A 19,694-nucleotide genomic window follows, 5' to 3' on the forward strand; every position below is an offset into this window, starting at 1 on the left:
TGACGGCCAGATTTTTACAAAACTCTTTGGGGTGAGGCCAATTCAACATTTTAAAATTATGATTTCTACTGATAACTGAGGGAGACAACGAAAACCTAAAGCATGAAGATTAATGTACCTAGGCCTATAGGCCTACAAGTTTTAATAATCACGACTAAAACTCGGTTTTAATATTACTTTTTAAAATGCAAAAGTTTGTTGTGACGCTTTCTGCCCCACCTTCATAAGAACTGTCATAAATTTCGATTCCCCTACCCCTCCCACATTAGAAATGTGACGCCGTTTATGGAAGATCCCTAAGTATAAATCGATTTTTTTTTCCAAAAAAAATTAGAAGCTTTACCATGTTTACTAATTTTAATTCCAATAGTTTGTGATCAAGTCGAGACCCTACAGGACTAAAATAGATTGCAATATATATCCATAATTATCTGCCCTTAGTAACGTCAGTGTTACCTTCCATAGGCCAATTTGTTTTAAAATAAAAACATTTTATACATCTTTTCGGTGTCTGTCTTTTGGCTGTCAGCTTTATAATCTGTAGGTCTTATGTCCAGTCTGCGATTTTGATGTCGGCCTTTTGTCTGTGTCGGCCTTATGTCTTGTTAGCCTTTTCCTAAACACTAGTAAAGGTATCCAATAGATACTAAAGTGACCCACGTTTTTCTTTATAGTTATTTAAGTAGTAGTCTATAATTAGTCTATAATTTATTTTCTACTTTTTAGTGCATTAGTACATAAAAGCTTGTTATTAAACCGTTTTTTTATGGAAAAAAAAATTATTACAACTTTTTATTTAAATTGCTTCCTCTGTCGTCAGTCTGTCTGTCTAGATCGAAACGGCCGAGCGAAATTGCAGGCACTTCTACCTGACAGATACGGTTCGTAGTTGGTACGTGGGGTCAAGACATGAAAACAATGCATAATGACATTCAATTTGACTTAATTGGTTGCCTAATTAATTTTTTTATGAATTAATTAAAATTTAGACCATATTAGTAGGCAGTCCTATCCAACTATTCCACACGCGTCATCAAGTTCAATAGCACGTCATCACGTTCGATAGGCGCGCAATGGTTTTTAGTCATGTAACTCTATTGTAAATAAAAACATGTAAAGTACTAAAAAAATTCATAAATAAACCGGGAGTGATTTCTATAATAGATTGACGACAGAAGCCTGTGGTTGTATATAACACATTTATTGGGTCTAACTACAGCACGATGGTAACACACAGAGAGGACGGAAGGAAGTACACAAGGGACATCACTCAAGATAACAATATTATAAATATAACTAATACAGAAGAGTGAGTTCCCTTGACCTCACAATTATTTCAATCTATTACATCCCTTTACCCTTAGAACACAATAACACATCTCTCAATAGAACAATTGATAGTATCCTAAAATCACCAATTATATTGTAACATGAACACTATGGTAGATTACATCCTTACAAACAATGCACAATATGCTACAACATAATCAAAATACAAAACAATAATGTCAAAGTCCTCTTGACCTTTAAAATCATAGGTCTAACTTATTTGGGACTTTGATTGTCCTGCTTGACCTTCTCAGTGGCTTTTGATTTGGTGACTCAAGATTCTGACCATCTGGATTCTCTATCTCAGGAGGTCTAGGATTTAAATCATTAACTCCAGAATTTACATTTTCTGACTCCAGACAACTTGGTTCACTCATATCAACAGAACTTGGTTGTGGAACAACTGAGTTGGTGTGAACTGTTCAGATTTGGTGGGATTGATAGATTCACACTTATTATCTGCACAAGTTATTTTTAACTTTATAAGACACAGGTCCTGTACATTGAACAATTTGACCTGGTATCCATTTTTCCTTTCTCCCATAATTTCTTAGATACACATTCTTATTAACACCAAATTCTCTTTCAATGAATGTTTGTCATGATTTAATGGAGCTATTTTTGAATGGGCATCTGAAAGTATTATGCTGTTATTCAGATCCTTAATTGACATAGATTTCTTTGATTGATCAATTTTCTCAGGTAATCTGATAGTGCTTTCCTGGTAACCAAAAATACTGTTTAAAAGTAATATCCTGGACAATATCACTTTGCAACTGTGATCCAGTATTTGAAGTGGGTGTATTAACTTGCAAAAATCTTTTTCTTCTTTTGATGTTACCCTTTTAGTTTCTGTAAGTGCTAATGATGTTAGCAAAGTTGTTTGATGATCACATTCCTTCTTACTAATGTATTCTCTTTAAAACATTTGAAATTGCCATATCACCATAATCATTTATTAAGTTACAAATACTTTGTTTAGGCAACTCTGACTGATAATGGACTGCATTTTCTCCATCTTTTATATTATCTTCACAAAGGTTTTATTTCTTATTTTACATGGCCTTAAGTCATCATTCACAGACTCTTCAGGCCAACCATTCTTACAGTACTCATATACTTTTATTAAGCACTCATCTTTTTGTGTTTCTCTTTTAATATCATTCACATTTATATTGGAGTTATCCATGATAGTGAAGAGAACAAATACATCTTCTGGTACATAGCTCAGGCTTTGGTTTTTTAAAGGTAATCTACTAAGACTATCTGCACTATTCTCAGATCCAGGTTTGTATTTCAATTCATAATTGTATGCAGTTAGTGTGATAGCCCATCTTTGAATTCTTGGTGAGGCATGCTCAGGTAGGGTTTTGTTTTCTCCAAATAAACCTAGCAATGGTTTATGATCTGTAAAGATGGTGAACTTCCTACCAAACAGAAACTTATGAAATTTCTTAACACCAAAAATGATGCCTAAGCCTTCCCTATCTAACTGAGAATAATTTTTCTCAGCCTGGTTCAAAGATCTACTGGGAAAAGCAATGGGTCTGTCACCCTTCTCATCCATGTGGGACAAGACTGCTCCTACACCATCTGGTGAAGCATCACATGTTAATATAAGTCTTTTCCCTGGGTCATAGTGAGTTAGTAAGGTGTCAGCAGACAAAGCCTCTTTTGCTGTATTAAAAGCAGTATCTTGTTGTTTACCCCAGTGCCAAGTTGCATTTTTCTGTAGCAGCTTGTACAGTGGTGATAGTTTACCAGACAGATTTCCTATGAACTTTGCATAGTAATTTATCAAGCCCAAAAAAGCTCTTAGTTGTTGGGTATTTTCAGGTTTGGGTGCTTCCTTAATGGCTTTTGTTTTCTCAGGTTGAGGTCTGATACCTTGCTTGCTTAATATATAACCAAGAAAACTAATTTCTGTCAACATGAATTGACATTTATCTTTGTTTATCTTTAAACCTTTTTCACCAACAATTTTCAATACTTTATTAAGTGTTTTAAGATGTTCAGTGTCATTCTTACCAGTTATGTACACATTGTCAAAGTACACACAAACATTTGGAATGTCCTTAAAAATACTGTCCATGACAGCTTGGAAAATTCCAGGGCTAGATGATATGCCAAAACATAGTCTTTCATATTGGTAGAGTCCTTTATGTGTGTTTATTGTCGTATAGACTTTTGAATCTGGATGCAGTTCTAGTTGAGTGTAAGCATGACTAAAGTCTAATTCAGTGAATTTGTCTCCTCCTGCCAAATTCAAAGAAATTTCCTCAATGTTAGGTATAGGGTACCTATTTAGCTCTATTTGCTTATTCAGTGTAGTTTTATAATCTCCACAAATTCTTATAGAACCATCCTTCTTTAACACTGGCACAATGGGTGTCGCCCAATCGGAATAGTCTACCTTCTTTATAATGCCATTGGATTCCAATCTACTTAGCTCATTTTCAATTTTATTCCTCATTGCATAAGGTGGAACTCTAGCTTTGCAGTATCTTGGATTTGTATCTTTAATGCTTAACTTCACTGTTCTATCATTTAGTAAACCTGAATTACCAAAAACACATTTATTTTCAGATATAACTTTATCTAGTGAAGTAAGACTAGATTCTTTTACATTCTTCAATGAACAAATACTCTCCCAATTTAACTTAAGATCACTTAACCAGTTCCTACCTAGTAATGGCGGTCCATTTCCTTCAACCACAAGAAGAGGAAGTTTAACACTTTGACCATTATAACTTACATGAACCATACACTCTCCTATTACCGGAACATTGTCACCAGTGTATGTTGTTAGACACTTGTGACACGGCTGTAGAGACACTGATCCTCCTGTGACAGCGTCAAAATCTTTCTTTGTGATGACTGTTAGTGATGCTCCAGTGTCAAGTTGGAAGCTGATGCTCTTACCGTTGATATTAACTTGTACATTGATGGGAGCATGACTTATTGATTTCACAGAGAATAGGTTGAAATCCGGCTGCGAATCAGTTTGAGCATTTTCACAGGTAGAGTGGTTCATTGGTTGGGTTAGGTAGTCTTGGTGAGAGTTAACATAGTGCTGCTTTTGGTTGCGGTACTGTCTTGACTGGCTAGATTTAGCAACAGACGAAGACTTTGCAAAGCAGGCCTTAGCAATGTGACCTTGCTTACCGCACTTATAACAAGTTGCAGATTTGAACTTGCACAGATGAGATGCATGGGGACCTTTGCATCGATGACATTTTTGATAATTATTACTAGATTTAGATCTAGGATTTGAACGAGCAGGGTGTTTAGCATAAGTTGGAATGCTCTGTTGGGGTTGATGTTTATTGACTAACCTGCTGTTTACTGCATGGATCCCTGAAGGCGTTAGAGATTTCGCCGCATCTGATGACTGCTGGTATGAAGTTGCAAGTTGTATTGCTTTTTCCAATTTTAGATCTGACTCGAGCGGCAACTTTCTTTGAATATCAGGGCTGTTTACACCTGTCACAAACTTTTCACATAGTCTGTCAGACAGCGTGTCTCCAAATTCACAAAATTCACTTAAATGACGTAAAGCAGCAACATATTCTGATATTGACTCGTTTGGTTGACGAGTCCTACTGTCAAATCTAGCTCTACATAGAAACTTTGATGGGGTAGGCGCATGGTGGTCTGTTAGCAATTTGCTCAGCTCATTAAAGCTCTTGGTAGTTAGACTAACTGGTGCGCATAAGTCTTTTAGTAGCCTAAATTGTTGAGGCCCTATGACTGTTAACAAAATAGCTCTCTTTTTGGCTTCTATCGTCACGTTGTTTGCTTCTAGGTAAAAGCTTAACCTCTCTAGGTAATCTTGAATGATTTCATCATTCGCATCAAATTCTTTTATTTGGCCATACAGCGCCATAATTCTAGAAATAATTAGCTAATAAGCTCTAGCAAACCTCTTTTTTGCGTAAGTAGGTGCTCTTTCTAGTAGATGTTTATCCTTCGTCGCCAGTTATAATAGATTGACGACAGAAGCCTGTGGTTGTATATAACACATTTATTGGGTCTAACTACAGCAGTGGCGTGCAGACCTATGTAGATGCCCGGGGCAAACTCAAGCGGAAGATGCCCCCCATAAATACATATATATATATATATATATATATATATATATATATATATATATATATATATATATATATATATATATATATATATATATATATATATATATATATATATATATATATATATATATATATATACTTTATTTAAAAAATTGTACTTATCTTAATTGAGATGAAAACGTTGACTACAGCCAGCTAAATCCAAATGGAGTAAATGGTTGGAACTTGGGGGGGGGGGGGGGGGGGGAGGGGTTGGAAAGGGGAGAGACAATTGCGGACGTGTCGTGGTGGGGAGGGGGGGGGGCTGTGATGCACTACAAAAGAGTCTCATCCGGTATTGTATTACCACCCGGGACCGCAGGGACAAAAACGCTGTCCGTGTCTACAATTAGGGCATCAGACACGCCTTTATTAATGGGATGTTTCTCTCTTGGCCTGTTTAGGAATTCCTATAGTGTAACCAATACAGGTGAGAGTGTGCATTGAACTAGAGATGTTTCAGATTTTTTCTCTAAACCACTTGGTCAAAACGTCAACTCTTTAAAGAGATGGGTGATGCTAGATACTCTCAAAGTATCTGAACCTTGAATATAACAGAAGTGTACATTGTTTGGCTAAAGCTGCCAGCCCTAAAAAAACAACACTTCTACACAGTGGCGTAGCGAGGTCGGGTGTCACCCGGTGCGGCACTTAATGGTGTCACCCCCCCCCCGGAGGCGTCGCGACCCTTCCCGGGGACAAACTTTCAAGTTTTCGATTTCCCCCCCCTCAAGTATATATATATATATATATATATATATATATATATATATATATATATATATATATATATATATATATATATATATATTGCTATTTTTTTGCCTTGGTGTCACCCCCCTAAATGGTGTCACCCTGTGCGGTCCGCACCCCCCGCCCCCCCCCTCGCTACGCCCCTGCTTCTACATCGGACTGTGTTTAAAAATCTACTATGCTATGTCAGACCCTTAATTTAGCTGTAAATTAAATTGTTCTTCTGGCTGCCTCTTTAAATTAAGCCATAGGCTATTAACCTCTTTTTGAAGTTGATATTTCAATTTGGAAGGATACGCCTTTTGATACAAATCATTTAATTTAGTATATTTCGCGGTGTTTTGACTAGCCATTATTTCGCACACTTGTAGTCGCATTGACACTGTTATATTACTGAGTCCAACGTTGATGCTAGTGTGTATTAACGCCCCCCCCCTCCTGTCCCACACCTGAACAAGGACAGCGTGCTATGCCCCCCCCCCTCCACCCCTCTCCCGTCTCACAACTGAACTGGGATAACCCCGCCTACCAAAAATAATGTTAGATTTAATGTGTGGACGTCCACATTGGGCCAACCCCCCCCCCCCTCCCCCCGTCCACACGCGTCCACAAAAGTCAATTTTTTCGGACCCCCCCCCCCCCCCCCCCCCCCCCAGTGTGGACGTCATAAATGGATGACTCCTAATTAAGAAGTGTGAGACTTAAGGACAACTTTAGAATGAAGTTAACTCGGCCCGGCCCAGTGTATCAAAACAGTACGGACTTGAAAGTTTGTATTTAACCGTACACAAAAATCCAAATGGCCATGAATAAAGAATATCATTAGAATAAAAAAAAAACAATAGGCTGTGTGCTTAATCAGTCTACGAATGCCGTTACGTCCATCATAATAAATAAGGATGCCCTACAAACATTATGCAATGAATAGAAACATAATAAAGATGCCCGATAAAATATAAAGCGAACAAGGACATAATTACTGTAGGGATGCCCTTCAGACATTCAATAATGAATATAAGCATAATAAATATCCGATAATATATAAACGAATATGGGCATAATTGCTATAATTATATAAATACAAACGTGAATACAAGTAAATTACTTTAAAGATGCCCTGATGATATATAAAATGTATGCGGGCATAATTACTGTTTGGATGCCCTTCAAAAGTATTATGATGAATATAAGCAAATTACATTAAAGATGCCCCTACAGTGTGTAAATTATAATCATGGGCTTTAATACTCTATGGATGACCACAAAGTATAAAATGATTATGGGCGTGTTCTCTAAAAGATGCCCCTACAGTGTGTAAATTATAATCATGGGCTTTAATACTCTATGGATGACCACAAGTGTATAAAATGATTATGGGCGTGTTCTCTAAAAGATGCCCCTACCTACACAAGTATCAGATACTCTATTAATTGAAAGACTGCATACATTTATTCGGGGAATATCAATGACTACTACACCACTACCCTTCACCGATGCCCCTTTCTCCCTGAAGGTTGTACGACACGGACAGTACGATGACTATAGCAGTGCCATGTGTTGATTGTATATACACATTTCGGTGAATTCGGCAAATTGTGATAATTTGATAATTCTGCCTAGGTAGACAAACCTTAGTAGACAGATTTCCTAAAAAAAAAAAAAAAAAAAAAAAAAAAAAAAAAAAAAAAAAAATTAAATTTAAAAAAAAAATCATTTTTTTTTACCCCCTTTGGATGCCCCCTTGATGTGGCTGCCCGGGGCCTGGGCCCCCTCCGCCCCCCCCCCCCCCCTCTGCACGCCACTGAACTACAGCACGATGGTAACACACAGAGAGGACGGAAGGAAGTACACAAGGGACATCACTCAAGATAACAATATTATAAATATAACTAATACAGAAGAGTGAGTTCCCTTGACCTCACAATTATTTCAATCTATTACAATTTCCCCTAAACTTTCTCGAATATTCTTATATAAAACCAGTGTTTTTTCCAGACTTTTTTCTCCGGGGGGGGGGGGGGACTTGAAATTTTCGGGGGGGGGGGGGTGTGGGCGGTCAACATTTTTTGGAGTGTATGTAAAAGTGTATGTTTACTATATAAAATCCATCTCGTTCGGGGGGGGGGGGGGGTGGTGATAGACTTTCTTGGGGGGGGGGGGGGGGGCTCCGCCCCTCCCCGAAGAGATGCCTGGAAGAAACTCTATATAAAACAACAGGGGATGAGAACTCGGGATATAGACATGATTTTTAATCCATTTTAAATACTTAAACTTTTTAAAATAGAATAAAAATCTCGTAGAAAAAAGAATTGCACACCAAGTGAACGCCAAATAAAATGTGCATAATAGTGCGCAATATTATTAGTACTTTATAAATGTACATTAGTTTTTTGAGAAATCGGAAGTAGCGTAAATTACTACTTCCGGTCAACGGAAATTACTTAAAATTTGAAAGAAGGTAGAGAATTAGAGCTTTTACTTACACGTAAAATTTCATTTATCTGTCTGAAATAGTACTCAAGTTATGCTTTTGAAAAATTCAAAGAAGAAAAAGTACCATTTCCGGTTATCGGAAATCGCTCAAAAGTTGATACGGATCTACGATTTTGATATAATACTTATATATGAAATTTCATCAACCTAGCTGTAACGGTACTCAAGTTATCGTGTTTACACACACACAGACATACAGACAAGATTGCAAAACTATGTTTTTCCGACTCAGGAATCCCTAAAACGTCCGATTTTTTTTTTTTTGCACGATTACAAGACTTTCTCTATACTTTGTATATACGAGCAAGTAAAAAACGTTTTAATAACAAGCTTTTATGTAATAATGCACTAAAAGGTTAAAATAAAGTATAGACTACTATTTAAATAACTATAAAGAAAAGCGTGGGTCCAGAGTTTCTTCCAGGCATCTCTTCGGGGGGGCGAAGCCCCCCCGAAAAATTTTTACCGCCCCCCCGAACGAAATGAAATTTATATAATTTATATAGAAAATATAAACTTTTAACAGTAACCGCCCCCCCGAAGAAAGTTTACCGCCCCCCCGAAGATTTCAAGTGCCCCCCCCCCCCCGGAGAAAAAAGTCTGGAAGAAACACTGCGTGGGTCACTGTAGTATCTATTGGATACCTTTACTGGTTAGAAAGAGCCCCGACCTTTTCAAATAAGGGAGGTGGGGGAGCATTTTCACCAACGCGAATACTTATATATAGGCCTAATTTGAAGTTGGGGCGGAAAATTGATAGTTCGTCCTGGGCATCTAAATAGATCGCTACGCATTTGTATATAGTTAATGTAATATTATCAAAGTTATAAATTATTAGGTACTTTTTAATAATGTCGATTTCACATTTTTGCGCACCCCCCCCCCTATGGGCAGCGCCCTAGGCGACCGCTTAGTTCGCCTTACAGGTAGCGCCGGCCCTGGTGGTTACTTAGAGTTTTTTACTTGAAAAAAAAATAGATCTACATCATCTTAGGCTTTGACACAAAATAATCATGTAGGCCTACTATGGTTTAGTTACAATTGTTTGAAATGTTTAAAAATAAACTTGAAATACCAATACCATGAATAGTTTTAGAAAATTGCCGCGGTCACTGCCCCATCCGTCCATAAGCTTGTAAAAAAAAATCGCCTTTTTTTCTTAGGCGGGCGGTATACAGCTACATTTCTGATACATTTACCACGAGAACTGCCGATATAATGTATAATCTTCATTTTAATGCATTTTTAAAATGATCAAATGTAAGTATTTTGTGGTTCGATTCCGCATATGGACGTCCACATTGACCCAACTACCCCTATCCACAAAAGTCGATTTTTCAGACCCCCCTTCTCCCGTGTGAACGTCATAAATGGATGACCCCCTTAGCCGTAGACTTCCCTTGTTCAACCTTACATTACAAACCCTAGCTATTACTTACTATAAGTGGGCCTACAATCTTCGTGGTTAAGGACAGCTCATGCGCTCCGGGCTTCAACTATTTGGACACCCCAAATCAAGATCTAGATTCTCGTGCGGCGTCAAAACGGCCAATGACAAAACGGCCCCGTCAATACGCCCACGACAAATCGGCCCCGACATAAGAGCCCCGTCACATCGACCCCGTCAAAAGGGCCAGCGACTTATTGACCCCGTAATATAGGCTGCCGACAAATAGGCTCCCGTCATATAGTTTCTCTACAAAACGGCCCCCGTCATTACGACTCGCGACAAATAGGCTCCCGTCATTTTGGCTCACGACAAGTAGGCTCTTGTCAATTTGGCTCCCGACAAAAGGACCACTGACAATATGGTTTCCGTAGAGACTAAGTCTCCCGGCAAAACAGTCTCATTGAATATGACACCTGCCAGTGGGTCCCCTTCATCAATATTCTTTAGAGTTAGCTTATTCAACACTCTTAAGTAATACAACTTATGCATCTCTTGTTCGGCAGGCCTTATATTTTTATAATAGTTTATCTATTATAAGAAATAGTATGTTTTAATTTAAGGGTGATCTATCTATGACTTCCATAAGTGAGTCGGTTACAGGCTCTTCCAACTTAGTGTGTGGGAAGAGGGGTCCACGCTGTACATTCCTACACGCAGTATGCGTGTAGGTTATCAAAACAAAATGTCTTTATCCTGTAAACATCATGTATATCACACATTTACACTTCTGTGCTCGCTTTTAAGCAACAGATCTTTACTGTTGTAAATTAAATATTATCAAAATTTTAGAATTGCTGGAATTTAGCTGTTAAGGGCTAGATTTGTTTGTGAATTGATGTTGGTTCATGAAAAACAATTTCATGCAGGCATTTAAAAGAGGTTATAGTGGTAGTGGATGTAGTACAAATCTTCTTCTTCGTTTTTAATTCTTAGTGTTGGAAGGGATCGAGCCTTATATATAGATATATCTGCCAGAGGGTTTGAACTCGAGACTTTTTCGAATTTATCAACCATGAGCTTTTTTGCCGACTCGACCACGCCTCCATCACAATTAAGGATACGTGTCAACTGGTTATGTGCCATTGAGGCCTTTGACTCCGATTTCAGCCTGCTTTTCTTTTTGGATTTGCTTCCATAACCTTTGTCCAACCAAGAACAAACTGCAAGGCAGCTGTTGTTTAATTTTGGAGTTGTCTCTCATAGAAGAGTTGCTGTCCCCAGCTAACGAGCCTCATCTGCCCGAGGGTTCGAACTCGAGACTTTTCGGTTTAGCAACCATAAGCTTTATCGACTCGACCACGCCGACCACAAATGATTACTTTTATGCCAATAGTGGTAATACGATTCATTTGTCTGGAGCCAATATGTCGGGAGCCCTTTTGTCGATAGCCAATATGTCGTGAGCCCTTATGTCAGGAGCCGATATGCCGGAAGCCGCTTTGTCGGGAGCCATATTTGTCGGGAGCCAATATGTCGGGAGTCCATTTGTCGGGAGCCTGAATGTCGAAATCCCATTTGTCGGGAGCCTATATGTCGCTAGTAAGTATGACGGGAGCCCATTTGACGGGAGCCAATAAGTCGGGGCCCTTTTGACGGGGCTATTTTGACGGAGTCATTTTGTCGGAAGCCAATATGTCGGGAGCCCTTTTGTCGGTAGCCAATAAGTCGTGAGCCCTTATGTCGGGAGCCGATATGCCGGAAGCCGCTTTGTCGGGAGCCATATTTGTCGGGAGCCAATATGTCGGGAGCCCTTTTGTCGATAGCCAATATGTCGTGAGCCCTTATGTCAGGAGCCGATATGCCGGAAGCCGCTTTGTCGGGAGCCATATTTGTCGGGAGCCAATATGTCGGGAGTCCATTTGTCGGGAGCCTGAATGTCGAAAGCCCATTTGTCGGGAGCCTATATGTCGCTAGTCAGTATGACGGGAGCCCATTTGACGGGAGCCAATAAGTCGGGGCCCTTTTGACGGGGCTATTTTGACGGAGTCATTTTGTCGGAAGCCAATATGTCGGGAGCCCTTTTGTCGGTAGCCAATAAGTCGTGAGCCCTTATGTCGGGAGCCGATATGCCGGAAGCCGCTTTGTCGGGAGCCATATTTGTCGGGAGCCAATATGTCGGGAGTCCATTTGTCGGGAGCCTAAATGTCGAAAGCCCATTTGTCGGGAACCTATATGTCGCTAGTCAGTATGACGGACGGGAGCCCATTTGACGAGAGCCAATAAGTCGGCGCCCTTTTGACGGGGCTATTTTGACGGAGACGTTTTGTCGGGGGGTCGATTTGACGGGGTCATATTAACGGGGCTGTTTTGACGGGGCCGATATGTCCCGGGCCGTTTTGGAGGTGCACCCTAGATTCTAGCAGCGGACCTATTTTTCGAATGATTATTCGCAAATAAATTTCCACTATAAAAAAAAAAACAAAAACATACAAGCACCTCTGTCCCGTGGAGATATTTCTTTCTTTTTATTTTGCATGTTAGATCTAATAATGACCAAAGGAATTTTGCTTTAAAAAATGTAACAAATAGATTCTATAGAATCTAGACTATTCTACATCTAGACTTCTATAACCTACGCTGCCCATAGGCTAATCAGAGATGCAAGATTTTACATCTAGTATCTACCATCAGTACTCTACAGTAGCTTAGGCCTAACAAAATATATTCTGGCCTAGGCCCTAGCCTATTTTTATCTCGTGTACAATGTGGGGGCTCCATGAGTAAAATCACGGACATTTCCTACTTCATTTTCATGAATGCGCATGCTCTCTTCATTATAATATTTAAGTAGGTCGGCTTAGGCGTCAGCGTTGTACTAGAAATGAAATTGGGGAAGACTTTCTAAAACTTTTTAGTCACGGTGAGTATTTAGATTCATATACAAAATTTGATAATACGTAATTTAGATACTTAAAGCATTTAATGCGAAGTAACATTTAATATGTCCTTCAGGTCTAGATTGTTTTTGGTTATAGATCTAGAACTTAGAAGACCTGACTATTCTAGATGTCTAGTTCAGTAGAGTAGAAAATGATTCAAGACTCTACACTAAGCGCCAAGTCAAGACAAGGAGCAATGGTTCTTAACCTTTTTGGAGGTACCAAACTCCACCAACTTAGTATTGTTAGTGCACACAAATGAACAGTGCATCAATACCATTGTGTTCAGAGAGCAAAACAATTAAAACTATTTTTATACTAAACACTAAACATCTTTTTGTTTTTAGAGTACAGCAGGGCTCTAAAAAATCTAAGCAACTTGTGGTGAGGCCCCTAACAGCAGTAGGCACCTCCCTCAATTATTGAGTCAATAAACCCCCATAATCTCTAAAACCACCAATTTAGACTAGATTCTAATGTAGATCTACTGGTGTTAAAAACAAAAAAAAAGTGTGGTGCCAAAAATGATGAAATCTAGTAACCTGCTTTTATCCTAAATTTAAATCAACTCACTGCAAATCAAAACTTCTCTGGCCCTTCTTGAAAGAAATGCTTGGCTAATTCAAATTTTGGGGGAATTTTTATACCAGTGTCTGATAGTAGAATCTTTTTAAAAAAGGGGAAGTTAGATTACTGGTCATGGCTGGTTAATGTCAATGCTAACCCTGTCTCCAACCCTAGTCCTACTGTTATACTGCTTCACCATGTTACGGTTATGTTGCAGTGCAGTGAGAGGGTTTGATTTGTTTGACTCAGCCAGCTACCATTTCACTCGTCTCCAATACCAGGGAGAGAGTATTACACCTTGAGAACCCCTAGGTTATATCACATTCAAACGAATCTACGACGCTCAGAGATAAGATGAACCAAGTAATCCGTGTATGAATCTTTTAATCTCGTATCTACAACAACACACGTCCTTCCACACCGACGATAAGGATTCAACTCCTCACACATAAACTCATAGCAACCAACTCTCTAACCTAAAACGTCACTATCTTTCGTATCTCGTCACACATTCACTCGTTCAACATACGGCCGCACCATCAATCATGCGCACCGATTTCCCCAGTCGACCATGCATCATAACATTACCCCCCTCTCCATTTAAGCTAATCCCATTAGCTTTAATAATACATCATACATTCTGTTTAACCTAACAATATATCCTATAAACACACAATTTAGTGCTAAGTAATTCAGTACCCACATCAAATTTCATACTTCTTTACAATATCAACATTTGCATATTCTCATCTCATATGTTACAACGACAGGTGAAAATAATAATCCCCGGACACTTAAATACATATCGAATTACTCGGCACACCATCGAGATACCTAAAAAATCAGGCCGTAGCATCATAATCCTAATTTCAAACTATAAAATTAGTCAAGATTACAACACTACTAACAACCCAACACACCTATATTATAGAAGAGTCTATTATCTCTGTATATAAAATCATCCACATTGGCAAAGTTCGGGTTTTTTCTCTCCATCCAAAAAACCAGACCAACCCCCCTATTTAAAAATCATTTATGACAAAATGATTTATTGTTATGCCATGGAAGGAATAATAAGCAGAACAAATTTTCAGTTGACTAGCATTAGACAAAAGAGTAGGTCTAATCAGAAATCTTTAGTTGGTCAGTTTTTAAATTTTAGTTGTCTTGAAATGGCAAGTTTGAAGCCTTCATTTATGAAGCCAAGATGTGCCTTTCTTATTACGAAGTGACTACTCTTAAAAAGATTTTTCGCCTCAGCATCTCCACTTGGTCGGCAAAAGATAGTTCAGCGCTTGTGTAGTGACCTTAATAGCTGAGCTAGGGTTCCGCGGTTGTAAACACACGCATGCGCAGTACCACCAAAAACATAGCCGAGCCGCGAAGGCAAGTCGTAGTTTTATTCCATTGCGCATGCGTATCTTTTTCCAGCTAGAATCAGCCTTCTTATTATAATACACTTCATCCTGGGTATTTTTGGTTATGCATCTCTGTAACCCAAACCAACCCTCAACTGCCTCAATTATTTGGTTTACAGTTTTAATATTGTGAATTTTTGACAACTTACACATAATACCTATTTCCATGCTTTCATTTCTAAAATTATTTTTATCTTTTGCAGTTGGAAAAAAATGGATTACGATTCATCAACCAAATTTATATCGTCTCTAGCAAAGTTTCTACAGTCACTTTGCAATGGTTATGTTGAATTTGATAATGGTGTTCAGGTTATAGGCCATTTATATCTAAGTGTAGACACAGGAAAAACAATAGACTACATCTTAAATGAAAAAGTGTGCAAAACTGATGAAAACAGTGTTACATTTATAAGTAATAGTTTTCATGCCCAACCAGCAGAAAGGCCTAAGCCACACAAGAAGTCACATGATAAAGCTGAATCAAAGTCTGAAGAGGTAAATGAAAGTATACTTGGTCAAGCAGAACCTAAAAGTACTAATTATGGAACATTGCCCCATAGAGGGGCCCAGAACTCTCCACACTCTCAGAATTTAAAAAGATCTTTTTCACCTTCCTTAAAAAATTTAAAAAGTGAACCATCACCATCAAAGTCTGGAAGACAATCTCCCAGGCATAAAAAAATTAGAACTGAACCATTAGATCAAAATTTGTCCTCACAAACCTCAAATCCTGCCAGTGAAAACAGTATTCCTTCTCAACCTAGTCCAGCTGCTGAAAGTGTAACACCAGCAACTTTAACTGCACCCAACACTGATGTATCACATGGCACAAATTATAATGAACCTTATCAGCAAAGTTTCTTCCATCCTGGAGATGATGAGAATTCTATGGCTGAAGAATCAGAAGAGCGGGATATAAAACCATCAATAGATACAGATGTTACGTTTATAAAAGAAGAATTCGCCTCCTCTTCAAGCTGTTCTCAGAGTGGTAATCAAAGTAAGTGTTATCTTTTTGTTTTACACCCTGGCCAATATTTTTACTTATTTTGTCTCGCACTACTTTCTTACCATTTGTTGAATTGTATGTTATTTAATATCTAATACCTGCTCAAATATTTTATTCAAGAAATTGTGTAAACTTAATTTTAAAGCATTTTGGTTTGTGCTGTGCATAGCTTCTGGTCTAAATTACCAATATTGTCAGTAGAATTGTCATTACTCTCAACAATATAAACATCTTATTCAATTATAAAATTTCCCACCCTTTTTTTTTAAATTAATAATTCTTCTTCTTAAATACACACACACACATATATATATATATATATATATATATAATTTTTTTTTTTTTTTTGCATTCTATTAAATTGTTTCCAAACTCATGCTTTAAAACTTGTCAGCAAGTTTTCTTGGTATAAGGTAAATTTCTGAAATTTTCAGTTTAGGGCACATTTGTCCAGACAAGTTCGTGACATATGTGATGTTCTCACTTCATCATTTGTCCATTGCCTTTATTTCATATAAATAAACCAAATTTATGATATGGTTATCATATACCAAGGACCAATTTAATTTAAACTTTATGCTACTAATTTAAAAATTTCCTCGTATGATAAGATCCAGGCAATGCTGAAATTTTGTCACAACGTTATCCATAAATAACTCAAGATTTTAAAACCTTTCTCCACCTCCGCCTATCTCACATTGTCAAAATAATTTTTGCGATCATCAAATTTTTATCCGGTATCTTATAAAACTATGCTTAATTGGCATACTTCCATTCAGTGATAAAAATTCAACTGAAAAGCTGGTAACGCTGTAGCTAACAGTTTATCATTTTAGCTGTTTCTGTCAAAAAAGTATTTCCATTTCCTCTTCAATCGTTCAGAGTTATTCTTTTGAACATTTAACTAGTTTAGCTAATGAGCAATCAGTGGAAAATATGTGCTCTAGACATTATTTTACATTCAATCTTTACCCACGAATGTAGCGTAATTGTCAGTTCTTGATCTAAAATAATTTTCATGTTGCATACAGTATACTTGAAGGATACGAGTTAGCTAACTAATTATAAGGCACCTGCTACAATTGTGCTTTGATCAGAGAAAGTTTTTCTTCAGCTACCAATAGTTCTAATATTTTGTTTTATGTATACATTGAAAATGTATCTGAAATTTCAGTTATAACCAAATGAAATATAATTCATTTTCAGGTCGTGATAGAAGTCATGGTGATGATTCAGCACTATATCCTGTTTATCAGTCAAATTCTGCTTTTCCTGCTGTTAACTTTCCTGGGCAGGCTAGTTTTGGTGCAGCATCTGGTTCACAAAGGTCTAATTTTAACACATCAGGGGATAGGTCAGCTATATATACATCAGGTTCTTCACAAATGGATGGTGGTGAAAGCTCAGGCGACCCATCAGGTTGGTTCCTTTATTACATGTAGAAAATTGCAGTAAAAAATCCAACAGCTTTCAGTTATAATTTTTTTTTTGCAAAACAAATTTAAACAGCAAAATTTAAGAAAATAAATTACAAAATTTTAAAATGACTTGTTTGAAAATTTGGACTCAGCAAGCTGTTGATTTTTTTGCTTTGTGAAATGCTTATTCAGTGATGTATTTTTAAAATTAGGTATGTACTGTCTGAATTAGCTTTAAACTAGGCACAAATAAACATAATCACTTGTTTGATTTTAACTGAGACGAAACCTATAATATAATTGTGACTTATTGGTTTTTAAATGATAGGACTAAAGCTCTTTGCCATAACAGTATTTTAATGAAAATAAAAATTATTGACGTGTTGGGTAAAGAATTGTGAGATCATTATGATTTCATAAAACTCATTTTTATTAATAGTAACCATTTTTGAAAAAAGGTGGAGAGGGCATTTTTAAAAATATTTCTAAATACATATTCAAAGATTGTACTATCAGTAAGCGATGCAATGATCACTTGTACTTCTCTCAGAGGTAAAATATCCTCTGCTGTGTAGGTTCGGAAATTAGGGAAAATATCTGTTCGTAGAAATCTTAATTTCTTTTTTGGTAAATGTCAATACAGCTAAAAATGAAAATTTAAATGATTTTTGTCTCTACTCATTAAACAATTATAAGCAATGGCTTTACATTTTTAGGGCTAAATTATTTACATAACTGAAGAAAGCATTTCTTTTTTTAAATGTTTTACTTGTATAATTACACATTTCCCCTGACAAATATAGTGCATTAAACTTCATTACTTAATTTTTCAAAATGAAAAAAGAATGCATTTTATTTGTTTGGGGTTTCTAAGATTAATTATAATAGCCTCATCTTTCAATATACAGGTAAGTTTAGATGGTGGCTTTAATAAAGTATTGAGGATTATTTATCACCCAATCTCTCAGTAACTCTGGTATTGATTTTGCATCCTACAAATCCTCAATACTTAAATTTTTGAATTAGGTGATTCAGCTCTCACTGTTAATTTCAGAAAGTTAAAGTGAAGTTTTTAAAGATGCAAAGAAGCAAATTAATCTTTTTTTTTTACTATTTGTTTATTCATATAAGCTTATATGTACACTTAAGCTACAATATTGTTTGTGATAGCTGGATCATAATTCTTAACAATTGTTTTAAAATAGTAATGTCTTAAATATTTGCCACAAAGATGAATGTAACTAAATAGATCAGTCAAGTTTAATTCTACTCACTTACTGAAATCTGCCAACAAAATTTTGATCAATAGATTGCTGATTTTACATTCATCTTTGTTCTATAAAGATTTGATTTCACATTGTTGTTGGAGAGGGCCTGGGCTGGCAGGTGGTAAACTCAGAAGTTCACATGGTTCCCAATATTTATATTTTTGGCCTTATATTTTAACAATTTGGAGTTGACAAGAGAATCTGAAATTTTGAAAGTAAGAGGGTAAAATAATTAGGTATAACCATGAGAACTTTTAAGGATGCTCCTGTTTATTATATTTTAAACATTTGGCTGAAAGCACAAGGGGAAAAGGCTTCACACTGTATCACAGACTCTTGTCAAGCTTACAAATTGTTAGCATTACAAAATTAATCCCCATAGGACAATAAATTAAAGAGATTTCAAAAGATTTTTAACTACCCCAATTCTAGAGTGCAGGTATTTCCTTTCATCATAGTATCTTTCACTGTCAGTATATCTTCCAATTTCGCATGCACTAGATAACATCTTTTTTCACACTGTTCTGTTGGTTGGTATGCCAATATGTTACAATTGAGAAATGGCATTCAGATTTGAAGTTGTTTTGTCATTTTATTTTGGATTGCCCAGTGCCTGAAACTGACAACAAATTCATGCACACTTGGAGCCAGCGCTATCACATGCAGGAACTAGCCTTTGGCATTTTGTTAATATATCGAAAGTATTCTGAATCAGATTTGCTATAGAGTATGACAATTTTTTTTATTTATCATGTATTGAATGTTTTGAGTAGCCATGAAAAAAGACCTGGTTAAAAAGTCCAGGCTGCCGTTCGTGAAGTTCTATGCGTTATCTTTTTTGTAATATGGGTAAGGGAGTTTCTTAAAACTGGTGCAGACTGATGGTTTTTTTTTTTTTTTTTTGTAGCTTATGAAAAAAATAGAACCCTTGTATTGCTATGACTGATGTCTTGTATGGCTAATGTACCCAAACATTT

General features: G+C 37.0%; 1 protein-coding gene across 18 annotated transcripts in view; it reads left to right on the forward strand.

Moving 5' to 3' along the window:
* The first annotated feature begins 12,925 nt into the window (after positions 1 to 12,925).
* Positions 12,926 to 19,694, forward strand: part of LOC131946536 (zinc finger E-box-binding homeobox 2) — a 38,458-nt gene continuing 31,689 nt past the window's right edge. For all 18 annotated transcript variants that reach the window (XM_059307382.1, XM_059307365.1, XM_059307368.1 and 15 more), the window contains exons 1-3: positions 12,926 to 13,018; positions 15,226 to 16,022; positions 17,238 to 17,450. In XM_059307382.1, coding sequence (XP_059163365.1) covers positions 15,236 to 16,022; positions 17,238 to 17,450 — 1,000 coding nt within the window. In that variant the 5' untranslated portion in view covers positions 12,926 to 13,018; positions 15,226 to 15,235. The remainder of the gene's footprint in view (positions 13,019 to 15,225; positions 16,023 to 17,237; positions 17,451 to 19,694) is intronic.

Source organism: Physella acuta, unplaced genomic scaffold, assembly GCF_028476545.2.
Source record: "Physella acuta isolate Inbredline_101_S28 unplaced genomic scaffold, ASM2847654v3 ptg000562l, whole genome shotgun sequence".
Taxonomy (NCBI): Eukaryota; Metazoa; Mollusca; class Gastropoda; family Physidae; genus Physella; species Physella acuta.